Below are 18,849 nucleotides of genomic sequence, written 5' to 3'. Positions count from 1 at the left end.
AGAGAAGTTCAGCACGTGCGATTTCGCAGACAAAATCGCACCATGTGAAACCGGCTTTATACTCTGTCTGGTATTCGTGCCTAATCCTAGATAAGAAAATGCAAGAAGCATTGCTTGAGTTAATAAACAATAAAAACATGAAAATGTTTGTAACTATTTCAATATAGTGTATCTGACTACTATCCTCTGATATTGTGTTGATTGTAATCCGCTAGTAAATAAAAAGTGACGCTAAACACTTGCCAAAGCAACAAAATCCATCCTTAATTGTTGAAGAATATATCTGGCGCAAAACGCAGATAATCGTAATAAAAATGTGAAGTTTAAGTTATGCTTATAAAGTACGTAAGTACCATAAATTATGACACCGTTGCCTGCTACCTTGAAGAAGGAAGTTTCTTCTCACTCGATCGCCTTGTCGTTTCAGGCAATTCAAGCAAGCAGGAAGAAATGACGCTGAGCTTCGGCCTGACTTTCTTAATGCAGAAACTGTATTCCATCTCGGACCCCAGAACCAGGGACATGCCTGTCGTACTCAACCCTTTCTTCGTTTTTCCCATGGTGGCAGCGTATCTATATTTCGTCAAGGTTGCCGGTCCACGGTGGATGAAGAATAGGGAGCCATTTCGCATCATCAACGTCATACGCGTTTACAACGTCATCATGGTAGTCGTGAACTGCGTGTCCCTCGTCGTGCTTCTCATCCCAACATATCTTCCAGGAGGAACGTACAGCCTATGGTGCCAAGGAATATGGGGACGCTCGCCCGACGAGCATCTCGATTACTACAAGTACGCCTGGATCTTTATCGCATGGCGCTACGCCGACCTCCTCGACACGGTGTTTTTTGTTCTGCGCAAGAAGTTCAACCAAGTGACTCACCTTCACGTCATCCACCACACCATCGTTGTGGTCAACATTTGGTTCTACGGCCGATTTGCGCCCGCAGGTCAGCCAGCGCTTGGCATAGCGCTCAATACTTTCGTGCATATAGTCATGTATGCGTACTACTTCCTCGCAAGCTTCGGTCCTCGAATGCAAAAATACCTGTGGTGGAAGAGGTACCTGACGACGCTTCAGATAGTCCAGTTCATCATCATCATTGCGCACATGTCCGTGCCTCTTTTCGTCGAGTGCGGATTTCCAAGACAGGCTGTGTACATCGCCAACACTCAGACATTCCTGATACTGTGCCTTTTCGTGAACTTCTACGTTCGATCGTACACGCATTACAATAAGTCGGCAGCTCAAGGTGTAAAGCAAGTTAGTGAGGAGAATGGAACAGCGTCGGCTGAGGACGCGAAGAGAAGGTGAAATATAAAGAGCGTGGAATGCCAACCCGAATGCATATAGCAGACCGGACACGCTCCGTGAAGGTTTTAGGCTTTTCAAAGTCATCCGAGAGTTCACTCGCACTGTTCTGTGGAAAATTGTAAGACCAAAGCAATCCAAAAGGAATCAACAAATAAAAAGAGCACTATTGCGTAATTTCTTTCAGTCGAGGGCAACCCCAATAAGTGTGGTATCGAAACAGGAAGGCAGGCAGGCTGAAATAAGAGCGAACATGGATATGTCCTGCATCAGAATAGAAATCTGGGCTCGCTGCTACCATACAATGGGCGTGTCCTCCCCGTGTACACACTGTGACGCACGCTGAAGGTAATTTCCCTGGTCGTTTAAAATACGCCTGAAATTGGCAATCCACGCTCCTGGACGTGCAACGTGCATGACAGTCCACTACATACATCTCAATCCTGAAGTATTATTATAAATTTTGTCGTCGGGTAATTTTAATGTATTCACTGATCCGATGCGTATAATGAAGATTGTCGCGCTTGAGCACGTGTATGTATCTGCGGCACGCTCCTACTCGTCTTGCCTGTAATTGTTGTTACGGGTGTCAGATCCTACCGTATTTGATCAGTAGCGCAGGTGCGGGCCAGTTGTGAGCATTATTTGCTAAACTAGGTCATCCTACAGGTGCCTCTCCCCTCCACACACGTCGACAAAACTATGTCGTCCGATAACTGATGCCGCAAGCAAACAGCTGGCAACAAAAAGCTGCTACGAGCTCTTCCGCATACATATTTATTTCCATTGCTTCCTAATGTGTGTACGTGCTTGCGTACAAGTGTGTGTGTGGGGAAGGGGGTACTAACCTGAAAACGAATTCACAAATTAATGTTTCGATTGCTCACTTTATCGTACATACCACAATTGCAAAATTGAAGCTGAGCAGAAATGAAGTCATGTCTGCTAAGATGTTAGATGAAATCCTGGGAACATATGAGTGCTTTTGAGAGAATCCTCCCTGTTAAGATACTCCCGAACTGAACTCCTAAGTGTGCGCTTAGTGGGAAACTCTTCGCCGGAACGCCATTCTATTTTGTTTCTCATATTAAGGTTTTAAGGACGTATGGTATTGAAGTAGGGCTACTCTTGGAATTCGGCTAAGCAGAAATTATTTTACTGCTATTTGACTTCAATTTCACAATTGCAGTATGTGCGATGAAGTAGGCAGTTAAAACGTTAATTAGGGAAACTTTGTAATTACCAACTTGGACATTGCAATTTTTTATGCAGGCAATATTCGCCTCTTCTAGCGTTCCCCATGAAAAGACGGGTGAGTGCTATCACAAGCAGCTAAGTATACATTATGCAAAAAAAGAAACGTGGGCAGGTTGTACTAGTGGTGCAAGGCTGCAGTAAACGGCGGAGCTGGTGATCGACCTAGCTTTTCTTCGAGGTTTTACTAGGCTTGGCCAAGTTTTGCTAGGAAATGCTAAATGCTGCTAGGCACGGTATTCCGAATCTTCTCGCTGCCGACGCGCAAGTTCTCGCTTGGCCGTGCGATGCGCTTTAATATGAGCGGCTTCTTCTTCGGGTGTCCGGATCTTCCTTGGTCATCCCATGTCAAGGGTACATGTACTCGCCACAGAGTCGACGAGAGCTCTGCCGCCATCGTGGCGGCTCCGAGCGTTATCTCCCCGGTGACGTCATGGCCAAGCTGCGCCTCCACCAAAGAGAACTTTTTTTAAACCTCCTTTGCCTCCACACTTACCGGGGCGTGGCTGGTCGAAACCTGCCCAGCCGACGCCAGAGGCGCCTGCTGCAGTCAATAGAGAGGTTTAGCTTGTCCGGTATTCGGGTAAACGCGGGCGGACCGGGCGCTGGGGCGTTTTACCGGAACCGTAAACGTGAGTGGCCTGTATGGTGCTGCCACCTGGTGGCGCAGAGCTCAAACAGACAAAAAACAGGTAATATTGCAGTAACCATGTGTATTCTACTTCTCTGCTGGTGTAAATTTTCGGCGGCAACACGATTACGCCACTGTCGAACATTTACACCAGCAGCGAAGTAGAATACACTTGGTTACTGCAATATTAGCTGTTTTTTGTCTGTTTGATTTCTGCGCCACCGGGTGGTAGCACCATACAGGCCGCTCAAGTTTACGGTTCCGGCAAAACGCCCCAGCGCCAGGTCCGCCCGCGTTTACCCGATTACCGGACAAGCTAAACCTCTCTACTGACACCGCGCGCGTTCGGCGTGAACGCGGGGACACGGGGAAACGCGGGCGGCGTTGGCAGTAGCTCTGCGCGTTGCCTCGTTGGTACTGCTCCAATTTCTTTCTCTCGCTCTCTGTCTCTCTCGCTCTTATTTTCTGTTTCCCTCATCCGATGATGATAAGTGGTTCTTGAGGGAAAGGGAAAGGTTGGCGCTATCTTCTGCAGCCATCCGAGCATGGCGCGCGTAACGCGCATGTCCTCTTTCCCTTTCCTTAACGTCTCATGTCATGGCAATATGTGCACGGCATGGCGACGAGGCGAAGCACACGCCGCTCCGCGAGGTGGTTGCTAGGCAACTCAGGTGGCTTATCGCTCAGCGATGTTTTGCGGCTCGCGGCACAACTGACGGCCGGCTTAAACAGCTCCGCTGTTAAAAAGAAAACAGATCAGTGATATCGTTTAGCAGTGTGCTATAACTGAAACATAATGCTTCACTTCTCACCGAAACTATATAGAAGAGCATTAGAGTCAAATTCGAGTTGCACACACTGGAGACAGTGAGACCGCGCCGCATCACGCTCACTACTACTTCGCATCGCCCGTGAATATATGTTTTAAAAACACGCCTAATGTTTGTTACATTGTAGCGCTGTATTGAACACTTTGGCCTGTGGCCATACTTCAAGCCCAAAATACCCGTTTGCAACGCACATCAAGCGCTCTAAATATTCCATTATACCATTACAGCTCCAGTTGCTTTTTGTTTCAAAAATGAACTTGAATATGAAAGAAACTTGAGAGAGAAAGTTAAACATTCATTTCCCTTTGGCCCCCTGTCAGGGCCTTCAAAAGAAACTTGAGAAAGCAGGTAAGATAGTTGAAATCTAACATCCGTGCGCGCAGTACTATGATCCCGCGAGCGCTAGGCGTGGAGGGGAGGGGCAAGTGAGCGAGCGTTTCCTCTGCTATCCCGGCCGCGGCAGCGCGTGGCTGTCCGCGTGGCTGAGTGCGTACACCGCCCGCGCCCTATATTGTAAATATTCTCCGGAGGGTGCAAAGTTTGGGCGGGCCGAGTTGGCTGGTGGCTGCGTGAGACACGTTGAAGCGCGAGGCAGCAGAAGCATTCGCTCTCTTCTGTTGGCGTTTTTCATCATGCCAATGCAGTGACAGCGAGTGTTCACGTTCATTGAGTGATATCCGTTCATGTTTACCTGTGCGCGCGTGACACCATGCTTGTTAATTTATTAGTAAGCGAATGTTTACTGCAGCTTGTAAGGTTGATAAATGAAACCTACCAACCTTACTTCGTGTTCTCGTCTCATACATTGTCATCGCTATCAATGCTTAACCTGTCGGTCGAAACTGCAATTTTTTTATTTCTTGTTCTCTGCCTTCAATAAAGACCTTTGTACACTCAACCCACCTTTTCCCAAACCAGTTAGGAATGTCATCGAAATTGACAAATTAATAACAGTGACAATCGGATGAAGAACGGTGACCGTCCAAAAGCAAGACAATGTACGCCTGATAATATCATCAACAGGATAGTAAATTAGAGGTGGGTGAGAAGGTTATTATTTTGTAATCAAATGAAATGGAAATATTCCATTCAGTCATGGTGCCACTATTTGTGTGTGTCATTTGTTTTTGTCAGTTCTGTTCTGCGGGGAAAGGGGGATGTGGTTTCGGACGGCAACGTAAGCATTTTTATAAGAAAGGGGGACCATGACTTACCACACACTAAATCGACATTTAATGACTTTGTAAAAACTGTGGCTCTTTATAAATCACGCGAAGGATAATCTTAAACCTTGCCTATCTTTTGATGGAGTCTATAGCACATTGGAATAAAATTGCGTAACAGGGATGCGTTGACAGTTCATCATAATTCGTGACTAAGTGTGGTAGGTAACGCGTTTCGTGTGCAGAATCAAATGTCAAATGGATATGGGTACATTCCTAAAGTTTGCATGCGTAAACGGGGATGAGACAAACAGGTGAACAAAAGAAACTCGTGCCTTTGAAAATGAATAAGGATGTCGCAAGTAGAAACAGTGAATGTCCTCCCAAGTGCGAAACATATAGGTGAGCGTCGAGCACGTAGTGGCCGCTATCAGTGCTATTACTTAATGACAAGGACGATGCAACAATTGGACCACACAGGACTTCATGCGCACACACTTTTTTTGTGTTCTGTTTCTTTTGCGAGCATAAAGGTGAAGTCAGGAAAGAGGAGTTTCACACTAAGACACCAGAAACAGTGCGAGTCACATGACAAAAGAGCATAACCGATGACGCAATAAGGGCGTTGAATTTTTAGGCAAGTGACCATGTTGACATCAGAGAAGGAAGTGAATACAAATTTCGTAATACATACTTGCTTGCAATAAAGCACATGGACACGCAATAAAATTAGTGAAATTTTATTTCGATATAAACAGGAATGAGAATTTGAGAATGCGTTATATCATAGGTGTGCCTTGTTACTTCGTTGGACGTTGTGAAGGAAAAACGTAAACTTTTCAACATGAGCAATTAGAAAATGTTTTCTCTTTGCAGAACCGCAACGCGCGCTGCGATAGCACATAACACTTATTTAGCCAGACAGTATAAATACGTTAGTGGTCGCTCACCTAAAGACTAACAGTTTACTTGAAGGATCCTGTTCATAAGAGCCGCTTCAACGGGTCAGTGCGGCATGCATATTAAAAAAGTACAGTACGCATGTAGATTAGGCAGCGATATGAACACCCCAATACAACGAAATATTCTCTAAAGACGAGTTCGAATAGAAGCATAGTGATAACAAGCTCACCAAAGTCATCAATATTCGCACAATCTTGGAATCTAAGCATAACTATACTAACCCGTTACAGTATATTTTTTCCAGAACGTCTGAAAATTTTGTGTGATATGAATACGTGAGGGGATCAGAAATAGTTTATAACAAATCTCACTTCTCCACACTTTGCTGTGTATTTCAAAAAAGTAGGACGTATTTTTCTCACTGACACTAAATGGTCTTTCAAAAATTGGCGTGCTTATGTCGCCTTAACCCTTTAGAGTCTTGAAGCAAAATTATTTCAGACTCTTTTACTCTTTTACTCTTTTACAACAAATCTTAAGTTTTGTAAAGTAGGACATATTTGTCCCACTGACACGGCATGGCTTTTTCGAGAAGTGGGTCTCATTGGTCCCACTGACCTTCGAGAGCCTCAATAAAATTATATGGAACTCCGCCTCTCGTAAGAAAGACCAAACAACGGTGGACGAAGTGGCACAGCGGATGCCATAAACAAAATGCTTGTGCACAGTTTTCTCAAGAGCGTCGAACACCAATGGCATCAGCGCCTTTTTGCACGTGCAAACTTTTTCAGGTGCATTAACAAAGGCCAGTTTTTCGTACCAGCTATGACCTCAACATACACAAATTGGTGCTCATTGTGAGCTAAAGGTGTAAATGTAAATGCAAGAAAGAGAAATAACTTATCAGGCATCTCGAGAACGTTTTTCTCGCGAGAAAATGTGGGGCTAAATTCAGGAAGCATTCCAACATTGAAAACCATTTTCTAGATTTTGCACGTTTGTCAATAGTTATTAAATGGAACATGAGACATCCACCCAATCGTAGCAATTGCTACAAAGGAAACTCAGACGAGTTCCTCGAAAGAAAAGCCTCGCAGTTGAAAAAAACTTGTCCTCGTCCGGGACTCGAACCCGGGAGCACCGCTTTTCCGGGGCAGCCGCTCTGCCATCTGAGCTAACCAGGCAGCGAGCAGATCGCTGGCCGAAGTCAAATTTATCAAGAACTCGAAGCAGGGGCAAGTTCAAGGGCAAATCAGGCCAGTTAATACCGTTTTCCAAAACTATTCTCGCATGAAGTATTAAAATTTTTAGATAGAACGCAGCACCAAACAAACCAGATAAATACGCCCGTCTGCTGCTGAGAAGCGATTTTGCGCACATTATAAAGTGGTCCGTATATATCACATTGTTCTGTAAAGGTTTAACAATATGAATGGCATAATAATAACGATGAAGCATAGAAGAGAATAAAGGAATAGGAGAGAAGAAAATGCGCGTTCTGTACACTCTTCGATTGGACTGGACAAAAACGGTGTGGTGGCGCTGCAGCTGTCAGCTCTGGGTCAATTTAAGTGTGTACAGGCATAGAGCTTCATATAATAATGACTAGAGGGAAGCCTGGAGCTAGTGTCTTCGGGAGTTGCAAGTGGGCCTGTTCAGACAGCACCATGGGAATCATGCGTAGTACATAGATTTGGTTAAAGTTCGGCCTTCTGGCTTCAAACGGCTTCGCGACTTTGTAAATTCGTAATTTACAGGAAAATAGTACGTAGTAAATTATTATATAAACATTATTAAAATTGTCCGATGGCAGGATTAGAACACTCCTGTGTTCCTCTAGCACAGAAGCGCGATATTGGACCCATTACGCCACGGACTTCCTTTTTTGCTTTCTTGATTGCCTTTTATCAATTCACACAGAAATGCATTGTAAAATCATACCAGCCCAGCAAGGACTGAGGAGAGAAACAATCAAAACTCTGGCATGTACACATATCAGCCCTTCTAACCTAGGAAGCAATCCTGGCTGGTTCGGTTCTTGCAGTATAAACGCTTGAACAATTCTGCTTATGTATTCGCGAAAGTAACTCCTTATTGGCCTCACGTCCAGATCTGCATCACGATCGGCCATTCTATAGGGCCAAATACTATGGGCGTATGCGTCGACAAGCGGCAAAGAACGATCTTATGAATGTCTCGCGGGCAAGCGACTTCGTTGATGCGCTTGGCGCGTTTCGATTTAGCCACCTCGACAGGCTGAAACACTGCAATAATTAGCGATTATGCGGGTTGATAGGGTCATCTCAGTTTATACAAGTTTAGGTTGCTTTGAAATTGAGGACAATAAAGGCAGATAAAGCACGTGCAATAAACAAAGCAACAAAAGCGTCTGAATCCACAACCACGGAGATCAGACAAATCCATGTACTACTTACTCATTATTCCTATGGTGGCTGAGCGATTGCAGCGCCAGGGCTCCATCTAGTAATTATTGTAGGAAACTATGTGTACAGATGTGTAGACTTTCATAGGCTTACACTAAATAGAATACATTGGCTCCCGCGAACATCGCACTAGCTGATAATTGGTTCTGTGTCTAGTCAGAGGGCGAGCACTTTGGTCTTGGAGCTTTCGTAGTTAGGAGCACTAATGTAACTCACGCAATGAAAGCATAAGCCACAGCGGAAGACTGCGGCTCATTTTCACAAGGAGGAAGAGCGCGATGGAATAAAAAAACGCTGTGGCGGGAAAAGAACATTAGGGCGAACGTCCGCCTACAAAGGTAAAAATACGCCCCGGCGTTACAGTTGGCCGAACAGGCGCTGCGGACTCCAGGAACTGGAGCAGTGGCTACGTTGCTTTCTTCTCGGATGCTGGGTGAGGTCGATGTACCGAGACCTTCCGTTAGGAGAGTGGGTGAAAGTCGAAGGGTTTGCTTTGGACGACTGAGACCAGATGCCTTTGTGCGCCCATAGAGGCAACCGGACAGCGCACACTGTCAACCCGTTGACGAAGAAATGGAGGCAATCAAGACCACTTCCGGTCACAGGTGAGAGCAATTTCACACGGTAGGCGAGGATGCTCTATAGCACTTTACGTTCATGCCAAAAAAGCAACAGAAAAGTAAGATCCAACTGCAACAGCATGGTTTAGTCCGCTGGTACGTAGGCCTGGAAATGCTGGTGCATAATTGAGAAACATTTTTCACTTTAACTAGGCAGTAGCCACTATTCTACATTTATAGGCCGGTTTTTCACCATACGTATGCAAATTCGTTGACCTATGGATGGTTTGATACTCACCAAGTATAGGAACACGCTCATATCTGACATGTGCGAGATCTTAATAACGGTCGGAAAGGGCCTGATTCGAATCGATGTAAGGTGTTATCACCGGAAGCGTGACAAAATTAAGCGATGCAGTGCGTTCGAGACACGACGCTAGGCGACACCTTGAGAGAATTGTGTCACGTTGTAGGGACGGTGCAGAACAAGACAGTGTCAAAACTGTGCATTAAGAGCCTATTGCTCTATTGGGCTAGCTCGTGCCCTGAAAAGCAGGCAACACTCGAACAACAACGATAGCGTCGAGCCCGGTCGTCGGAAAGTCGATTCTTATCCACGAGTCACGTGCGTCGGCTATCTGTACATGAATACATAACTCATCCTACATTCCAGCGTAATCGCTGGTGCTCACGTAAGTGCGAGAATGTACGGCATTATTCACGTAAGGCGCACAATCTGATTAGGCAAGACTGTTTTGCTGTAGAATCATCAACAACACTAAGGAAATTTCGCTGGCATGAAAGCGCGTCTTGCAGCCGACTGATAATTTTGCAACAGTGGTTAGCCGGTGAAAATGACCACTGCAAAACGCTAAACAGTGTGTGCTTGGCAAAATGGTTCCAGACGCTTCCTTACTACACGAAATTGTTGCGACTGCGCGTAGTGTACGCATAATTTGTGCTAGGCAGTGGCCTTACAATGTTCTTCACTGATTCATAAGTGGAGGTCAACAAGCGTACGACTTAAACTTCATGAGCTGATTCGTCTGCAGTGATATAATCCTTAAAGGAACAGACAAATGCCCAGAACGTGTATTTATGGTGATGCGAGCATTCTGCTCGCGATTTAAACATAGAATTATAGTTCTAAATTGGCACAGAAAGTCGTAATTAACAGTATAAATGGCGCGAACTGACGGTGAGACCTCGGTACTTCAGATGTAGTTAATGAAATTGCTGTGCATAAGTCGGCTGTTATTAAGTGCCGCATACATATTGTTCACAATTACAGTTTTTATGCTACATAGGCGTTTGCGCTTTTTTTGTATGCGTATAACGAATTAAAAAAATTATACGCTAACGAGCGGCGCTGCTTTCGCGGCAACAAGTTAAGCGGCGAAGCCGTGGCGTCCCTCATTGCATGGCGGAGCACATGAGTGCTTTTGTACGTGCGCGAGTAAACTGAGTGAGTACCCTAAGTTCTGTGGTCTCTCTCTTATAGTCAAAATGTCATCGACTTATGATGCCGTGAAGGGGTGTCAGCCCTGCAATAATAGCACTACTGGCATATCCTACGAACTCGCTTGCCTTGGCTCAAAAATGCTTCGCGCATGCAGCCAGCAAACGCGTGGCCTTCGAGATTGGTTTTTGTTACTCTGAAGGAGCCGTCGCTGGAGCGCAGATTTAGACACCACCCATGATTCAAGAAATAATAAGACACTGTAGAAAACATCAACTGCAGCAATATCGGCTTGGTAAAATATTATATTCTTACAGCTAGAGCCGCACTTGTCTGCTTTCCCACCAAAGCCGGCGTATAATCGCTTTTTTACTCACCTATCACTCTTTCCATTATGTTTCCTGAGCCCGACTACGTCCTCAAGGCAGATCGAAAAATTCTGGTAAAAAAAATGTTCCACGGCGTTTTCCGCCTTACTACTCAGTGATTGGACACTGAGACCGGTAAGCTTTCCGCTGCACTAAAAGGAAACCGGGTACAATTAAAAATTGGAGGACGCGTAAGCTTCGCCTTTAGGAGTGGAATGCGACAGCATTCAAAGATCCCTGGCTGCTTATCAAGCTTCCCGGCAACTGCATCTTACTTTTTCTCCAACTTCGCCTCCCTCATGCGGCTGCCGTAAGGAGCCTACATGCAAAGCTGTTGTAGGCTGCCGTAAAGCAGGGGCTTTAGGCTGCCGAGGAGGCGAGTGCCATCTGGATGGCATTTTTGCTAGGAGGAAACGTGGTGCAATTACAATCCGACGCTATCATGTCCGTAGGTTGTAGCTGAGTCGTACTTTGCAATTTTTCTGACGGATTTTACTTTGAGAAATTCAATTTTCGTTCACTGACCCCTTGCGCCACGCGGAGGGCCTGTGTGGTCGGGGTGGTTCGGGATGAATTTCTCCGCCACGGATTCCGCGGACGCAAACGCCGACGCCGAATTTTCTGCGACACGGGACCCTTAACGCTATCGCGTTAAAATTTGCTGACAGTCCCTTTAAACTACGGGGTACCTCTCTGTTGTAGTAAGCGGGAAATAAGCAATTTCCGTGAAAATATCAATCTAAAGTTGATAAGGTAAAGCATTGCTATAGAGCATTATTTTAGTGCATCGAATATTCACAATGTAGCTTCTTTGTCATGAAGTTGCTCAATAAGCTTCAGGGCTGGGGATAATATAATGTGCACGATGCAATGAAGCAGAGCAACGTCTTATCACTTTACCATTTGTTTGGCGACATCACTAGCATCTCGAACATGCGTGGTGAATCTTGACGCGCTCTAACCTACCACTCCGGCTGACGACCTTCAGAAAAGTAACCGTTTGATGTCGATCAGAAAAAATTCACGGGCTAAAAATGTCTGCTTAAAAGCTCTGCAGCTCGGCATGCTCTCTGTACGACTTCTTAACCGGAAAGAACACTGAAGACAATTGTTACATGTCAAATTTTTCATGCTGCTCCTTAAGAAAGTCAACGGGGGCCTCGAGTTTCCTTGAATTTCCTTCGAAAGCTGAAATTTCTTTAAAAACGAAAGCAATAGCATCTGTGCGTAATTTTGCAGTTATTCCGAACTTCTCGCAAACTTACATCATTTTCTTTCACAATAGAGACCTACCAACGTACATCCTGTTGAATGTTCTATTACTCTTATATAATACGTAACTGTTTATAAATTTGAATTAGTTAGTCACCACCGTTGGTCTCAAAATCATGTTGTGTTACATGGTGCAGCCTAAACAAACTCCCATGGCATCGTCATCCGTTGTCCTTACTTTTGTGCTTTTTCGTGGCACTTTTATACGACTTTCTCCTATGGATTCCGCCAATTAGCTTCAACTGAACAAAAAGCACTGGTTGACGCAAATGGAATACGGAAAAAAACCGACGTCATGTACGCCAGAAATTAACGCAGTCCCTTCTGACCAAAACCCCACACTTAACTACCGTTTCAGAGAGAAGAGGGAGCCGTGTGAAAAGGACGATGCATCCTACTTAACCTTCTGCCCTTGCAGCCCGACGCTCATTGTTCTTTACGGAGGTCAGTTTTTCCAGAAGTCTTGACTTACTAGGGCTGCTGGCATGATTCACTTCACGTATCCTTCCCCGCCATGACGTTCTGCAGACACGAAAAGTAGGGTGAACAAAGCAGCTCGTTTTCATACAATAACGTCAGCCTTCGTCCTCTCAGTGTCGAGAGCGAGCGACGAAAGGAGAAGCGAGAAGCGGTGACGTTTCCTTGCATTCTTTGTGATGGTTTTTTTTTTTAATTCTATTCTGCGACAAACGCTATCAAGTCTCAGGCAGGACGGAACGCGTAGCCTCACGTTCCTGCGACGACGCGCAGGCCCGTTGCAACATTTCAGAAATTGTACAGCGTCTCTCCGAATCCTTACTTTTCAAAAGAAGCGTAGCAACGAGAACGTGTCTAGTCCGGTGAAAATCGACGATATTGGAGCTACTTGTTCAGGATCGTAGGTAAGTAGGCCTTTCGGTATGCTGCGGTGATATTCCCAACGCGTGTAATTCGCACAGTTCCACGCCGCGTGTGGTAGAAGTGAAGGTTCCGATAACTGTGATTTTCGGCATGATGTGAACGAATTTCTTGGTATGTATGGTTCGCAGGATTTTGCGTGGTCACTTTAAGATTCGGGAAAGGTGTAAGTAAGGAAGGTTTTCGGAATGACGCGACGCATTTCCTGACACATCTATCGAATTAAGGGCTGTTCACGATGTTGAACACTAAGGAGTATCACTGCGAAAAACGTATTCGAGCAGCAGTGATTCACCTGAGTTGCAATAGCGATACATTGGAATTGCGGAGTACAGCAGCAGAATCATATGACACGATAACTGAGTTAACTGAGAGTAGGTCAAATGTCAGTGCAGTGCTTATATTTGTGTAATTTACCAGTCCGATCGACTTCTTAATTGTTCCGTGCTAAGGCTCTAAACATCGCACTCTGAGTAGTTCGTCCGCTCTAAGTGCAGTCAAACATTCTGACTAAATAGAAAAACATTATGGGGTTTTACGTGCCAAAACCACGATCTGATTATGAGGCACGCCGTACTGGGGGACTCCGGGACTCCTGGGGTTCTTTAACGTGCACCTAATCTAAGTACATGCGTGTTTTCGCATTTCGCCCCCATCGAAATGCGGCCGTCGTGGCCGGGATTTGATCCCGTGACCTCGTGCTCAGCAGCCCAACACCATAGCCACTGAGCAACTACGGCGGCTTAGCTAAATTTAGTCCGAGTGTGATCTATGTAAGACGTGTCTTTATTATTTGTTTTTGAGGAGTTAGCAAAATAAATCGCTGTGTGATATGATACTGCACCTCATACCGAAATATGTCGTCTGTTCGCCTTTTAAGTTTATCTGGCCTTAAACTTACAAATGTGCACTTGCTGCAACAGATTGGCGTAGTTTATTTTTAGAGTTTTGAGTCACTTTTCGAACCCGAACACATGCGTAGAGTTGCCTGTATGTATTAGGTTTACATTTTATTGCTTCAAAAACACACACACGTTCCCCGAATACTGAATATACTTACAGTGAGCCCAAACAATGAAACGAGTAATTAGTGCGCTAATTCCCTAATTGCTTGCGAATTTAGATATAATAGGCTTAAAAGCAAGCTGTTTCGTGCATACGTATCAGTGAAAATAACGCGAAGTAATTAAGGCCATTTCTATAGCATGCAGCACTGCTGGATACAGCCGTCTAGTACAAAAGATTGTTAGTGCATTAGATTTTCCTTATTCTAGAACAATGTTGCTCAAACTATATAGCTACAGGCCAACATTAACTTATAATTATTTAGAGCTGTCGCTATGTTTGGATGCGGTCACCGAGCTACAGTATAAATGGACCTCAAGCATAATGAAATAAGTTAGGAATTAGCTCAGATAAAGCTGAGTAGGCAGATTGTCCAGTTATACATATTGTAAGCTGGTCTGGCTCCTTATTTTCGCTAAGTCATTTGTAGCTTAATCCAAGGTCTGTTGGTATACTTGATTTCTAGTTCGGTAAATGGTGATTTGACACGTATTTTTACCGTCATGACTACTCTTCTACAGTCAAACGTCCAGACAATATTCACTAGTAGAAACTAGAAGAGCAACAATAATGTTGTCACATAATTCGTTGCTGGTTCTAGTGCATTCAGTCATAATCAACAACTGCGACTAGTTTCTGGCTATTCCCCTGAGCTTTTTAGCAAATAAGGCTTTGTGCCAAAATATGTATAAGAATATCCAGTGGAAACTGTATTCATAATCGAACAAATAAAAAAATCAAGATAAAATATTCCACTGTCTCGGGCTATTTCTTGAAAATCTGAGCGGTAAGTACTGCACGGATCACAGACTCAGCTTAATAGTGCAAAAAACAGCAATTTATTATTTAATACAGCGAGAAATGACTGAATTAAAGGTCTTGACATGTGTGAATAAAACGAGGAAGTTAAGCAGGTGGTTCTATGGCGATCTAATTCACTCCTCTCTCGCGTTTGCAGGTTCGGGCGAACAAGTATGGCTCTCGGCCTCCATCCCAAAGTGTGGCTAGACAAGCTCCACGCCATTTCGGATCCCAGGACCCGAGACTACCCAGTAGTCTTGAATCCATTCTTCGTCACCCTAATGCTCGTCGCCTACCTCTACTTTGTCAAGGTCGCCGGGCCGCGATGGATGAAGAACAGGGAACCCTTTCAAATCACAAACATCATTCGCGTCTACAACGTCGCCATGGTTCTCGTGAACATCGTGGCCATCTTCGTGATTCTCATTCCCACGTACCTGCCGGGAGGCACCTACAGCCTAGTGTGTCAGGGCCTGACCGGCAAATCGCCCGAGCACCACCTTAAGTACTATAAGTACGGCTGGATCCTGGTCGCGTGGCGATACGCGGATCTCTTGGACACCGTCTTCTTCGTTCTGCGCAAGAAGTTCAATCAGGTGACCCAACTCCACGTCATCCACCACACCATCGTGGTCATCAACATCTGGTTCTACACGCGCTTCGCACCCGAGGGCCAGCCGGCGCTCGGTCTAGCGCTAAACATTTTCGTGCACATCATCATGTACATGTATTACTTCCTCGCCAGCTTCGGCGCCCGCATGCAGAAGTACCTGTGGTGGAAGAAGTACCTTACAACGATGCAAATCGTGCAGTTCCTCATTATCATCGTGCACATGTCCATACCGCTCTTCGTCGAGTGCGGATTTCCAAGGCGCGTCGTGCACATAGCGAACGCCCAGACCTTCCTCATCCTCTGCTTGTTTATAAACTTTTACCTGCGGTCGTACACGCGCTACAGCAACAAATCAACAGCTGACTCGGTGTCCTCGGCCAGTGCTATCACCAGCGGTAACACAGTGAGTAAAGGAGAGAAAAAGGAATAGTCAGAAAAAAAGTGCTTCTTCGCTTCAACCTAAGCAGCCGTACAGTGACTTTTGAAATACGACTCTGCAATATTTGGTTGTTCCCATGTTAAAATAAAATGATCGGGTGCGTGTGTGTGGAAATGACATGTAGTCCATTAGCTCTTTAGTAATTCATTCAAGCTGAGCTGCTTTTATGACCTATGGTGGTAATAAGCGAGGTCAATTCACTTAGTTGTCTACGTGAAAACCAATCGCTGCGAAGAAACGAAGAGAAATCAATAAAAGGTAAGAGAATGGACCAAGGTAAAAAAGAAGTGCTTCAATCATATTTATTTTCAAGAGCTGCTGTGTGAAGATTCGAATCAAAGGCGACATACTGAGCATGGCACTTCGTAACAAGGTCAAAAGGCGCTTGATTTAGGAATCTGCTTTAGGGAGGGAAGTGGTTGCTCTCATGAGTTTTGTATTGACTATTGAAAACCCGCAACATTATTCTACTGTTGACAAGTTACGGAAGGTACGTGATTAAACGTTATGGCTAATTATGACTCCACGCACTACGTGACTGCTGCAAAGGCTGTGCAACCAAACTTGTTCGCCTGAAAAAATTCTCATCCAATGTTGACCCTCGCTTTCACTGGCTTGCGCTCACTTCAATGGCGCTGTTCCAATGGTGGTCCAAGAATAAATCAATGTAGATATTTTTGCAGATATTCCGCTGTATCTAATTAAATTTTCAAACTGTGACGGGCTACCAGACTTTACTACTTCGTGTCCTCTACGGCTAGTGAAAATGTTGCCATCGAATCAGCCTGGCGGAAACTGAAGTCTGGCCAGCAGCAGCCTGTTGTTATTTTTTTCAGACAGCAAGGTCGCACTGCAATTACTACAACGCGGGTTGGTTCTTGACAATTGCATTCCACCAACGTTACGTTCTGCTAAAGAATTACGCAGCGTCAGCTTTACCATTGTTTTCCGTGGTTAGGCGCAAAGAAATGTGCTAAGACGGGACGAAAGAAGTTCAGTTTTTATTTCGCCGCCTTCTTCTTGTATCTTTTTTTCCTAGTAACCAGTGACGCCACCTTTATTCGGAGATGTAAAAGCAACTACTCCCTTTACAAGCATTTTGTTTTTCATTTTAACTAGCACCCGTTAAATATGAAAATGCATAGAAGCATGCGACCTTGAGGCGCGGTTGGTGGGTCAATTTTTATTATAGACAGCGCGCAACGATGATAGCGAGAGCATATATGATGCATCGTGACTGCATGTGGCCCCGAGCACTTAGACAGTGGTGCAAAGCATAAAATTTCCTGTCGCAAAGAGCACCGTGTGCCATGCGATCGGATTATCGCGTTTCAAAGGCTGATTCCTTTACATATGGATGTATAGTGACAAGATACAGAGATATAGTTAATTAAAGAGGGTGAATCCTTCCTTGTTATAAATATGTGAAGTTTAAAACGCAAGTTTCTACGTTCGAGTGATGCCAAGCTACATTAACTACAGCTAGCGAACCAGCACAGAATTTGGAAGCACACAGAATTTCACAGCCCTGCACAGAGTTTTACGAAAACACTTGCATGCAATGAAAACATGAAAGGGTTGATAATAGCAATGTCTTTAGATAAATTGAAAAATTCAGATGGTCCAAAACGCCAAAAATAGCTCATTTTCATCTCCTAACAGTGATTTTAGACAGGGTAAACTTTACCTATCTGCTGTACAAGCTGCGCACGACCTGCTGTGATATTTCTAGCACCGAAAGAAAGGATGTTGCAATGTACAGGATACTGCTACAAGTGCCGTGGAAAACTTTCTTAATACAATTTTTGACGCCTCGCACGTTTCGTAACATAAATTAAGGCACTTTCGCACTGTCTTCCTCAGCATAAACAAATAAGAACCGCGTACATCTTCCTTGCGTTGTATAACACACGGTGACCTAGATAGCGCCATTGCGCCACACCTCTTATGATAGGTCAATAAAATAAAAATTACAAATCTTGAGTGCATTGATATTGTTTTATAGCGACGGTACCGTATATGGACACTCCGAACCAATTTTTGTCGTTATCGTCGCCGTGGGGTTCCGCACATATTTAGGTACGCTATATGCTTATCTGTGCGGCAATACGGATTATCTTGCTACACTATTCAATCACTGAAGTTGCCCATACCAGGTCTTACGTTTTTGACTAAATTAGTCCTCAAAATTTTGAGAATGACATGCTATGTCTTGAAACATAACATTCACAGCATATGAGTTTTATCGTAACTCTTATCAGACCATCAAATATTAACAGTTCAAAACGATCATCATCATCATCATCATCATCATCATCATCATCAGCCTATATTTATGTCCACTGCAGGACGAAGGCCTCTCCCTGCGATCTCCAATTACTCCTGCCTTGCGCTAGCTGATTCCGACTTGCGCCTGCAAATTTCCTAACTTCATCACCTCACCTAGTTTTCTGCCGTAATCGACTGCATTTCCATTCTCTTCGTATCGATTCTGTAACTCTAATGGTTCACCGGTTATCCATGCTACGCATTACATGGCCTGCCCAGCTCCATTTTTTCCGCTTAATGTCAACTAGAATATCGGCTATCCCCGTGTGTTCTCTGATCCACACCGCTCTCTTCCAGTCTCTTAACGTTAGGCGTAAATTTTTTCGTTCCATCGCTTTTTGTGCGGTCCTTAACTTGTTCTCGAGCTTCTTTGTTAACCTCCAAGTTTCTGCCCCATATGATAGCACCGGTAGAATACAATGATTGTACACTTTTCATTTCAACGACAATGGTAAGCTCCCCGTCAAGATTTGGTAATGCCTGCCATATGCACTTCAACCCAATTTTATTC

At 44.6% G+C, this 18,849-nt stretch overlaps 2 protein-coding genes across 2 annotated transcripts; both read left to right on the top strand.

Annotated features, from left to right (window-relative positions):
- The first annotated feature begins 436 nt into the window (after nucleotides 1-436).
- LOC119448141 (elongation of very long chain fatty acids protein AAEL008004-like) lies at nucleotides 437-1,715 on the top strand. The gene has a single exon (XM_037711605.2). The coding sequence runs from the start codon at nucleotides 451-453 to the stop codon at nucleotides 1,312-1,314; it is 864 nt and encodes a 287-aa protein (XP_037567533.2). The 5' UTR covers nucleotides 437-450; the 3' UTR covers nucleotides 1,315-1,715.
- An 11,176-nt stretch (nucleotides 1,716-12,891) lies between these two features.
- Nucleotides 12,892-16,115, top strand: LOC119448139 (elongation of very long chain fatty acids protein-like). The gene is made up of 2 exons (XM_037711604.2): nucleotides 12,892-13,076; nucleotides 15,116-16,115. Exon 2 carries the CDS (start codon nucleotides 15,132-15,134, stop codon nucleotides 15,999-16,001), a length of 870 nt encoding a protein of 289 aa, XP_037567532.1. The 5' UTR covers nucleotides 12,892-13,076; nucleotides 15,116-15,131; the 3' UTR covers nucleotides 16,002-16,115.
- The last annotated feature ends 2,734 nt before the right edge of the window (nucleotides 16,116-18,849 follow it).

Source organism: Dermacentor silvarum, chromosome 4, assembly GCF_013339745.2.
Source record: "Dermacentor silvarum isolate Dsil-2018 chromosome 4, BIME_Dsil_1.4, whole genome shotgun sequence".
Taxonomy (NCBI): Eukaryota; Metazoa; Arthropoda; class Arachnida; order Ixodida; family Ixodidae; genus Dermacentor; species Dermacentor silvarum.
Note: the sequence above shows the minus strand (reverse complement) of the source record. Positions and strands in the feature narration are given on the sequence as shown.